This window comes from Episyrphus balteatus, chromosome 1 (assembly GCF_945859705.1).
Source record: "Episyrphus balteatus chromosome 1, idEpiBalt1.1, whole genome shotgun sequence".
Taxonomy (NCBI): domain Eukaryota; kingdom Metazoa; phylum Arthropoda; class Insecta; order Diptera; family Syrphidae; genus Episyrphus; species Episyrphus balteatus.
Genome location: NC_079134.1, coordinates 122,474,648 through 122,486,654, shown reverse-complemented (window position 1 = coordinate 122,486,654; position 12,007 = coordinate 122,474,648). Strand labels below are relative to the sequence as shown.

Below are 12,007 nucleotides of genomic sequence, written 5' to 3'. Positions count from 1 at the left end.
GCCTTTACATATAATAAAACACATATTTTTCAAAAATTCGATAAATTCATTATTTACTAAGTTATTTCGATATTTAGGGAGCAAAAAAATTAAAACCCCGTTGGTTTATCCAGAAAAACTATTTTTTCTAAATTTCGTAGTTTTTACACAAAGGAGATGGCACATTTTTGGGCCCAGAGTGTTCACTAACGAAATTGGTATCAAATGAAAGGTGACGGTAAGCACATTACGTGGGTAAAATATTTTCAAATTCGTTAGTGGGATTTTGGAGATATTTGAGTTTGAAGTTTCGGATTTCAAAATCAAGATTTCAGCTATTTTTTTGAACAATTAATCGTAGAATGCGTATAAAGGACTTTTTATATTGGAAATTAGTTAATCTTTCTTTTTCTAGTACATCATTTTTCTATAGGAGTTATACTTTCAGAGTAACAGAACCGCAAAGTATCTCATTCTCAGTAATTCCGCACTTAACTCTAAGGGTTGTTTAAAATATTTAAAATATCAAAAAACACACAATTTTCGGTAGTGTAACTCTGAAATAATAACTCCTAAAGAAAAATGATGTACTAGAAAAAGAAAGATTAACTAATTTCCAATCTAAAAAGTCTTTTCTAGTTTTCTGTCCGACCAGTCGTTCTCGAGATATTGAGACATATGCGTTTTTCAAAATGGCGGTCGCCCCACAAGACCAAACAATACGCAATCTGAGATTTTTACTTGGGATAAACCCCTCTTCAATACTGCATTCAATCTTAGCTGACGTCATAGCTTTTTCCAGATTTTTCCCCATTGACTGAACTATAGTTTCTATTCTTATTATTTAATAGGCATATTTCAGTGCGTTTTTGTGTATTTTGCTTATTATAAGGTTTTTGTATGTTTTAAAGAACTATTTTATATATAGAATTAAAGGTAACACATTAAGCTATTGAAAAATTGCAAAAAACAGTGCATGTCACCACTGAATATTTTGATATTTCGATGTGCCAAATGCCTCGCTTAAAAAAATCACCTTTTGAGAAGTAAATACCTAATATGTATTATTTTTTTTAATAAAGAAAAAAACTTTTGATACAGATTTATAGACAAGAGAAATACCTTTCATTTGATACCAATATTATTTCTGTATACCCATTATTACGCATTCTACGATTAACTGTTCGAAAAATTACCTGAAATCTTGATTGTGAAATCCGAAACTTCAAACTCAAATATCTCCAAAACCCTACTAACGAATTTGAAAATATTTTACCCACGTAATGTGCTTACCGTCACCTTTCATTTGATACCAATTTCGTTAGTGAACACACTGGGCCCAAGCTCCATAGAAAAATGTGCCATCTCCTTTTCCTATTTTCAAAAAAAGCCAAACTTTCAACATTAACTGCCAATTAAAAACTTTTGGTGAAAATTATTAGAAATATGGCGTACTATTTCGATAAACCAATACTTAAAGATTGTGTTAGAAGCTTCAAAAGAAAAAAATATAGTTTGTACAGCTTTTGTGCGATCTTTTCCGGTTTGCTACAGAAATGTAAAAATTAGCATCCAACTGGGGATCGATCCTACAACTCTTGGGTTACTAGGCGAATGCTTTACCAACGTGCTATCTCACAGTTGGAATAAGTGTATCACACAAATGCAACAAAAGCTGAAGTCTGACAAAATTAAAAAAATTTCTTACGTTGTTTCAATTTTAATTTAAAGATGTTTCATGCTAGTTTTTTTCAACATTAAATCAACGTTGAACATTTTGCGTTGCGTTTTTTCCCTCAGTGTATAATAAATACCCCAATAAATAATTGAAACCTGAGGAGATGCTAGACAAGCCATCAAATTTTGAAGTAACGTTCTTATACCGACCGTAGAACTAATTTATGTACATTATAGTTTGTGTGGGCACATCATGCAATTAATTAAATTAAATTATTTACAAAATTACAAAAATAAACTGTTAAATTTTGTAATTATGAATCTTTGCCCAAAAAAAAACTAGACACGTTTTTTCTGAGGTTCTAAATCAAATATCCATAACCTTGATCATAATTCATTGCTATTCTATGCTCTGTATTTATAAAAATGCAGGTCAAGATCAATTTATCACTCGAATTGCCAAAACAAACTCAATAATTTGTACTCATCTCACTGTGAAATTGTCATGCGTCGTTGGCTCTGTTGATAGAGATTTAAACTCCAAATCACAAAGTCAACTTAATTTCCGTACTAAACAAGAATAATAAATTAAACATGCGGAACTCCATTATTTATGTCGCAATGAGTGGTCAGTAATATAAAACCTTTGGTCAAAGTAAATTGTAACACATTAACAGATAATAACACGGTGTAACACTCAAAATATACGCGGGCGGAGACCTATCAGGTTTTGTAGAGCTAGTCGCACTGAATACGAAACGGTATTTGAAAATCCCCTAACACCCCCAAAATCTGGAGTTACGGGCAAAAAACGGTTTTTTGGACCTTCACCCATTGAAAAAATTCTAGCTTCGACAATTTTTTACTCATTTTCGATTTTTTTACAGTTTCTGATAGAAGATAAATATACCTTTTTAACAATGTATAAAACATGTAACTCGGTTAAACCACTTAGAATTTATAAGATGTCAAAGATCAAAAATTCAATTTTTTTTGTCATTTGCCCAACTTCGGCATCAATTTAAAGTATATGTTTTCAAGACAACATGCTATTTAAAAAATGTATTCTAAAATTATATCTATTTCCCAATTGATCGAGGTATTTTTTATGAAAATCACTTCAAAATTGGATTAGAAAAAAAAAATTTTCGATTTCAACCCAGTTACAGAAATTCGAACTTTTAGGCATAGAACAAAAATGTTGTTTCGGCACGTAGTAGGATAAGTTGGGCTCCAGGATTTGATGAAGGGTTTTTGTAGAAGAGCTTAATACAAACATTTTTTTTCTTTGTTAGGGGGGTCTATCTCCCCCCGTTTAGGTGGGAGGGGCATTTTTCTAAAAAAAAATTATCAAAATAAAAAAAAAAATTATTAAAAAACAACGGCAACACTTACAGTAATAAATGATACCATTTCCAAAAGGCAAAATTGTGCATTTGATTCTAATTTTTAAATCAATATAATATTACCAATAGTTTTTGAAATAATCGATTTCAAAGTTAAAAATAGGGGAAAAAAAATTTTTAAAACTCATTTTATACTATTTTTGTCCATGAATTGAATTTTAGTAAATAAATTACTTAGACAGAAAACTGCCTCAATTAATTCCTTATCGAACCGTGAAAACTATATGTTTCTATGTCTTCTAGTTTTTGGGAAAATTGAAAAATTATTTTATCAGATTTTTCTTTTTTTCAAAATATTTTTTGTTTTCATTTGTTTTTATTTTTCAATTTTCTCAAAAACTAGAAGACATAGAAACATAATAGTTTTCACTGTTCGATAAGGAATTTATTGAGGCAGTTTTCTGTCTAAGTAATTTATTTACTAAAATTCAATTCATGGACAAAAATAGTATAAAATGAGTTTTAAAAAAAATTTTTTCCCCTATTTTTAACTTTGAAATCGATTATTTCAAAAACAATTGGTAATATTATATTGATTTAAAAATTAAAATCAAATGCACAATTTTGCCTTTTGGAAATGGTATCATTTATTACTGTAAGTATTGCCGTTGTTTTTTAATAATTTTTTTTATTTTGATAATTTTTTTTTAGAAAAATGCCCCTCCCACCTAAACGGGGGAAGATAGACCCCCCTAACAAAGAAAAAAAATGTTTGTATTGAGCTCCTCTACAAAACCCCTTCATCAAATCCTGGCGCCCAACTTATCCTACTACGTGCCGAAACAACATTTTTGTTCTATGCCTAAAAGTTCGAATTTCTGTAACTGGGTTGAAATCGAAAAATTTTTTTTTCTAAGCCAATTTTGAAGTGATTTTCATAAAAAATACCTTGATCAATTGGGAAATAGATAAAGTTTTAGAATACATTTTTTAAATAGCATGTTGTCTTGAAAACATATACTTTAAATTGATGCCGAAGTTGGGCAAATGACAAAAAAAAATTGAATTTTTGAACTTTGACATCTTATAAATTCTAAGTGGTTTAACCGACATAACATGTTTTATACATTGTAAAAAAGGTATATTTATCTTCTATCAGAAACTGTAAAAAAATCGAAAATGGGTAAAAAATTGTCGAAGCTAGAATTTTTTCAATGGGTGAAGGTCCAAAAAACCGTTTTTTGCCCGTAACTCCAGATTTTGGGGGTGTTAGGGGATTTTCAAATACGGTTTCGTATTCAGTGCGACTAGCTCTACAAAACCTGATAGGTCTCCGCCCGCGTATATTTTAAAACCTCATTTTTGTAACACCGTGTAATTCTATAACGAACAACGTACAACGAACAGAAAAATGGATCACTTTGGAAGAAATTCATGGAAAACAATAATTTGCATTGTCCTTCTTTCAGTTATTATTAACGTAAGTTACTAATCCATTTTAAGGAAAATATATAAATTAATTAAGCTGCTTTTTAGAATATCCTTGCCGTAAACATCGATTGTAATCGTCCACCACCATTGGTTGTAAGTTTAAATATCTTTTAAATCATTATTCATACAAAATTACATTTCGAATTATTATTGAAAGGATCCACAAATGTGCTGTACTGATGGAGGGAGAGATGAAGTATCTGAAAAATGCGCAAAAAGATTTGATATATCGGATACTCATTCACAAGCTCGAATGAACATTGAAACTGCCACAGTAAGTAAAATTTTTTTTTTTTATTTTTTTGTTCAAGGTTGAAGAAACTTTTAAATTTCAATAATTTATAATTGCAAACATGAGCAAGTAATCGACTCTAGTATTGGAGCTAAAATTTGTCTGATTTCATACGAATGATTTCATACCTCGAAGAATCTCTAAGCGGAGAAGAACTGATATAAAAAAACTATTTAGTTAAGTTTAGAAATCTTTTTTTTTTCAAAAAAAAAGAACAAACATTTTTCCGGTTAAACATTTTCGGGAAACCGACGAAGTTACGAATACCAGAGTTACGGGCGACAGAGTTACGAGCGTCAAAGTTACGCGAAACCGAAGTTACGAAAAACTAGAGTTACGAATTCTAAAGTCATGTTAAGCTATAACATGTGATTTTTGGGTTGGCAACAATTGCGAGTAGGGCTGTAAAAGTAACGACAAAATGAGTACCCGCATGTATACGTTACTTTTGGTTCTAGTACCCGCATCAACGATATCGTTACTCATTACTTTCGTTACTTTAGGTATATTTCGTATGTTTCGCATGTTTCGCATGTTTCGTATGTTTCGTATGCTTCGTATGCTTCGTATATTTCGTATATTTCGTATGTTTCGTATATTTCGTATATTTCCTACATTTGGTATTTTTGTTATGTCTCACGATTTACGTTAAGAACTTATTATTTTGGTTGTTTTTTTTTTTTTAATATACATATATTAAAAGTAAAAACGACATTAAAAATTTAATAATGCAAGATTTTGAATTACAAGAAATCTTTTTTAAAATGGTATACAAATATTCTCTAGCTCAACTAGCTTAGCAAAGAGTAAAGTTTTCAAGAATCTGCTTTCAATATCAGATTTTCGATGTACCTAAAAGTAATTTTTTTTTTTAAGATATGAATGTGCCGGTGCTGAATAAAGTTTTTACCAGATATAGTTAAATAGAATCATAACTAACATAATTAAGAAACCAAACAATTCAAGATTCAAATAAGAATATACGAACACGCCCATGTTTCGTTTCCTCCCGATCCAAACTTAAAAATTGTCATTGCAGCCAACCTAAAATAAAAAACCATTCAATCATTTCACTCAATCACATTCATTCCATATTCTCATTCAAAGTTGTCGTCACTCATGTCAGAAACCACCTCACCACACACAAGCACGAAAGTAGTACCTTCTTGAAATCAAAAGAAAAAAAAAACAAAAACTTTAAACCACGAATAAAACCAAAATTGTAATTATTTGTTTGAATCAAACTAAAGAATAAAATAAATTAAACAAATCAAACAAAGGAAAAGAAAAATTCTTTTTATTAATTACAAAAGGAAAAAAGGAGAAAACAGAATACAAGTACGGCTACGCCCCAACAGATGCAGTGTACCATTTTGTTTTTGTTTCACATTTCGTATACCTATCCAAATTGGTATTCTAATTGGAATGTATCTACACTACACTCAAACACACTTTCACATAATTCACTCCACACGCACATGTCCATAAAAAACAGGGACGAAAGAGAAAGAAACAGAATTCTTATTTACCCCTTTTGATAAACATACACAAAAACAGAACAACAAAATCATAAAATACATAAATGATGATACCGAACCGACACGAGATGCGAAATAATGCGCACACGACAAATGCAGTGTACCATTTTGTTTTCGTTTCGCATTTCCAAATTGGTATTGGAATTGGAGTATCGTCGTTACTCGTATGTTCCGTATTTTTCGTATGTTTCGCACGTTTCGCACGTTTCGTATGTTTCGCATGTTTCGTTACTTGTTCAGTACTAGTAACGAAACATACGAGTAACGAAATTATTTGGGCAGTAACGTTTCGTTACTCGTTACTGAAGTGAATACCCGCATTTAAGTAACGAATACATACGGTTTGCTACAGCTCTAATTGCGAGGAACGACATGGAATTATGGAATTACAAACAAGAGATTAAGTAAAGCGAAAATGGGTGTTATTTAATCTTGTAAAATTTTGATTGGATAGGTATAGATATACATATATGGTTTTGTTTTTGTGAGAAGATCGCAAAATCGTTTAAATAGAAAAAAAACATGAGTATACTTATGTAAGTTTGGGGGACATAATTGAATTTAACTTCTTATTTGTCCAACTCATATTGCAAATACGTATTTTTTTTTCTATTAATTAATATAATTATTCATAGCGTATTTTGTAATACGAACTTTGTTATTATTTATATTAAAATAATAACCAAACCACCCCTTTTTTTACAGACGTTATTTTGGTGTGGTGAACTGTTGTTGCAATTGTTGCCAACCCAAAAATCGCATGTCATAGCTTAACATAACTTTAGAATTCGTAACTCTAGTTTTTCGTAACTTCGGTTTCGCGTAACTTTGACGGCCGTAACTCTGTCGCGCGTAACTCTGTTATTCGTAACTCCGTTACCATTTCAACATTTTCTGATTTGAACTCACTACAAAGTTGAGAATTCGTGCATAAATTTAATGAATATTTCTTAAAAATTTCTTCTTTTTTTTTAAGAATTCGTGCATAAATTTAATGAATATTTCTTAAAAATTTAGTTTTTAAGAATAATACATTTTTCAGTGAAGCTAGAGCAAATACGTTTAACTAATCTTTGTTAGGCTTAAAAAAAAAATGTTCATTATGTAATTTTGTGAACTCCTTAGAAACTTGGAGAGTTTTCATTTCAAAAAAAAAAAAAAAAACAAAAACAAACTAGTTACTAAAAAGAAACTTCTCCGAAAAATATACTAGTTTGTCTGGTTTATTTTTAATTATTTTTAACTTTTATATACAAAATCTTTCGATTACACTGGGTCGGCAAAAAACAAAAAAAAGTCGGGAGCAAGAACTTTGTTAGGTGATTTAGTTGACTTTAGTGTGCTAAATTCAAAACTGTCTACGTATTTATTCTATCACGTCTAGTTTTTAAGCTACACTCATCACTATTTTCGCTATAAACTCCCAAAAACTAATTTTCAATTAAGTTCTTTTTGATGTTTTGTCTTTTTTTAATTCGAAATTATAAGACGCAAACTGTAATTTGGTTCAAAAAAATAACTTAAATGTTATGTAACTCGACGTCAAATGTACACAAAAAAACGCGTTTTTGACCTGTTAATATTTAGATTTTTTTCAAAAACGTGACGTGTCAGTGAAATTTTGACTTCAAATTCGGACTCAGCACACAAAAATTCTTTAGAAAAGTAGGGTTTGGTTCAAGCTCTATTTTCGTTGCCGACCAGTGTTATTTTTTTAAATTTTTAATTACTATAAAAGGTAATATTATAAATAATTTTGTTTCATTTAGTGCCTCGCTGAATGCGTTTTGACTGAATCGAACTACTTAATCGGCCAAGATTTAAATATAGCTGCTATACAAGCTGACTTGCAGGAGAAATTTCCACAAGATCCTGGATATGTTGAAGCAATGATTAAATCTTATCAGAAATGTACTCCAATTGGTAAGAATTCTGTTTTTTTTTTATCATAAGGATTTAATCATCACCTCTGTTTTTTTAAATTAATTCTAGCTCAACGAAAACTTGAAGAACTTCGAAGATCACCATTGGGTTCAATTGCTTTCCAAAGAAAATGTAGTCCATTTTCGGGTATAATTCTTGGTTGCACATATACGGAATATTTTCATAATTGTCCTGCTAAACATTGGAATGCTAGTGAACAATGTGAAATAGCAAAAGCATTCTTACAAAAGTGTTCTGTTTTTTAAAAAACCAACTTATAAACCCATGCATGATGTACGTACTCAAGCCTTATTTATTCCCACTCCATTAAATTTAAAGTCGCCATTTAAAAGAAGAAATTTTAAAATTTTAATGCTATCTTACAGATTTTAAATTTTCAATTGCGGCTTTAACTATAGTGGAGAGTGAGTAAATTGACACTTAGAGTAGGTATCTAATTCTATTTTAGAAATAAGTTAATTTTGTTACATTTTGTCCTTTTTAAGTTTAACTAAAAAATATATGGATGATTCTCTGATACCTGTGATTTTTCATGTTCAGTTATTTTTTGTTTTGTGTTCTTTATCAAGTGAATCATTTATTGCTGCCCGATTATTTGTTCGGTTTAATAGTAGAGCGGGCGGCCACTGAAAAGAAAGAAAAAAGAAAATTTCAAATGGGAAGTGAAAGAGGGCTATTAGTAGTTACGAAAACCACAGGTCTTCCCGTTCGTATCATGGCACGATTGGCGTGGTAAAGTGCATTGTGCATCTCAAAGAGTTAAAAGACAATATTGGTGTCAAATTAAAGGTGATATTATTAGCGATCAAAATTTAGAGGTCTTCCGGATGAAAGTCTGGCAGTTTTGTCATGCAGCCCATTTTAGTGTTAGAAGCGATGAAGGTGAGTTTTTTCATAAAGTCTGGTTTTTTTGGTATGTTGGTCGATGACTTAAGGAACTTTTTCACTATAAAATAAAAATAAGAGTCATCAGCATTTAAATACAAAACGGTTTTTTGGAAAGAGCCTCATAGATTCTTAACAATGCACAGTGGTTCCGTAGTAGGAGATAGGCCGAAATATCGATGTCAATATAATGACGTTATTTTTCGTTATATTTGTTATAAAAAGCCTATTCTTTAAGATAGCATAACAGACATTTTGAGAAAATAACGGAACTTTTCATATCGACAATGAAAAGTTGTCGAAAAAAGTCTGATTTCAATGATTTATTTTTGGTCCCGAATCAACTTAAACTTTTAAGTGTATTTTTCGGTTAAAATTATTTTTAAAGTTTTTTTTTTTGTTATGGAACTTAAAGTTGAAGGTATGTACTTTATGTAAAGAGTTTACAATTCTATTTTATTTAAAATTTTCAATAAAAAACAGACTAGAAAAGGACAGGTTCAAATTCCATACTTTTGTTTTTCTTCTCACTTTACCGAAACTTTTAACTATTACTCCAGACAAAGCGTCGGAAAAAAGGGCCTCGCCTTGCGCAGAGAGGCACTGTCAGTTTTTATTTCATGGATCGATAGGGGTATATTTAAAAGGCTTAAACCCAATTTCTCACCACCTGATCATTCTTTTTAGCGGAGTTATTCACAAAAATGCATTTTTTGGGATATTTTACTTCTAAGCTAATATCTTTGCTCCAGATTGTCGTAGACCAAAAAATAAACATACATTCTCTTCCTTATAATATTTTCTATCGTTGTATGTAATTTCATTGTATTTGAGTGAGTAAATACAAAATTGCAGCCATTTAAAGTCAAATTCTTGCTGTTAAAAAACACATTTTTGTCATTATTTCGAAAAAAGCTTATATCATGATTTGACATTTTTCTAATTTATTTTGTAGCCCTATTCATGTCCTGCATTTTACAGAAAAAATCAGCTCTTTATCACCAAAAATGGCCGAGCAATTGATAAATGAACGCATGCAAAACCGGTGCGAAAACACCCAAAAATATCGTTTTTTGGGAATAACTCGGCTTCAGAGTGTACTACGACAAAAAATAAAGCTATTAATTGTTCGTTACAACATTTTCTATCGATTTGGTGTACATTATTTTTGTTGAAACAAATAAAAAATAAGTTATATTAAGTCAAAGACGTTTTTTTGTTTAGCAAACTTTTTCCTTATTATTTTATAAACAGTGCAAGTATTGGCTAACAAAATAAAATACTATTGTAGCCCTTTAAATTATCTACAATTTAAAAAAAAAATTAGCTCTCTACGACCCACACGAGCCGAGTTATTATAATTTTAAGAAAGCATCATTCCGTAAGAAAATTTAAAAAAATTTCTCTTGTTTATAAGTCGAATAATAGTTCTCAGTGAGAGGGGTTGTTTTCATTGTTTCTTGTTATAAGAGGATTTGTCTCATGTTTTTCGTTGGGCATTTGTTTATAAAATAATAAGGAAAAAGTTTGCTAAACAAAAAAAAGTCTTTGACTTAATATAACTTATTTTTTATTTGTTTCAACAAAAATAATGTACACCAAATCGATAGAAAATGTTGTAACGAACAATTAATAGCTTTATTTTTTGTCGTAGGACACTTTGAAGCCGAGTTATTCCCAAAAAACGATATTTTTGGGTGTTTTCGCACCGGTTTTGCATGCGTTCATTTATCAATTGCTCGGCCATCTTTGGTGATAAAGAGCTGATTTTTTCTGTAAAATGCAGGACATGAATAGGGCTACAAAATAAATTAGAAAAATGTCAAATAAGCTTTTTTCGAAATAATGACAAAAATGTGTTTTTTAACAGCAAGAATTTGACTTTAAATGGCTGCCATTTTGTATTTACTCACTCAAATACAATGAAATTACATACAACGATAGAAAATATTATAAGGAAGAGAATGTATGTTTATTTTTTGGTCTACGACAATCTGGAGCAAAGATATTAGCTTAGAAGTAAAATATCCCAAAAAATGCATTTTTGTGAATAACTCCGCTAAAAAGAATGATCAGGTGGTGAGAAATTTGGTTTAAGCCTTTTAAATATACCCTTATCGATCAATGAAATAAAAACTGACAGTGCCTCTCTGCGCAAGGTCAAATGACGCTTTGACTGTAGTATATGTTGTCATCAATATAAATACATGATTCATATACACACATTTTCTCTAGCATGTGTAGTTTCTTAAACAATTGAATCTGTCTGCGAATAAGTGCGACGGGGTACTACTGACTCTTTCACACTCATTGTTTCAATTTCACCCATTTTTCTCATATTTAAAACTTTTTAAAATTTTTTTTTTTTTTTTTTTTTTGAGTTTTTATGTTTTCCTTAAGTTTTTGCACATATTTTTATAAAAATATATGATATTAAGCAAGCTTTAAATCTGAAATGTAACACAAAAATTATGACTGAAATTGAAAAAAAAAACCAAATAAATAATAAAAAAAAATAACTTATCATTTGTTTGTACATTTTGTTATTAAATATATACAAGATTACTTTATAAAACAATTGTTTTTAAATTAATTCATTTTTTATTGCTAAAAAAATATATTCTCACACATATTCAAGTATATTTTTTTGCTATCCTAACTATAATCCCCTATGGCCGCCCTTCTTAGAAACCGGTACCACTGTGCAATGACCCAAAGCATATGCAAAACTACGAATAATTCGCGAAAAAGTCTCAAATAATACGCTGCGCCCCTTACAACTTATCGAATAAAAAGGCGAATTTAATTTCATATTAAGGCTAATAATGTCTTTTTTTGAAAACCAGAGGTCTTCC

At 30.1% G+C, this 12,007-nt stretch overlaps 1 protein-coding gene across 1 annotated transcript; it reads left to right on the top strand.

Annotated features, from left to right (window-relative positions):
- The first annotated feature begins 4,387 nt into the window (after positions 1–4,387).
- On the top strand, positions 4,388–8,592 carry LOC129905117 (uncharacterized). The gene is made up of 5 exons (XM_055980505.1): positions 4,388–4,482; positions 4,539–4,586; positions 4,651–4,767; positions 8,093–8,246; positions 8,316–8,592. The coding sequence occupies exons 1-5, from the start codon at positions 4,414–4,416 to the stop codon at positions 8,510–8,512; spliced, it is 585 nt and encodes a 194-aa protein (XP_055836480.1). The 5' UTR covers positions 4,388–4,413; the 3' UTR covers positions 8,513–8,592.
- The last annotated feature ends 3,415 nt before the right edge of the window (positions 8,593–12,007 follow it).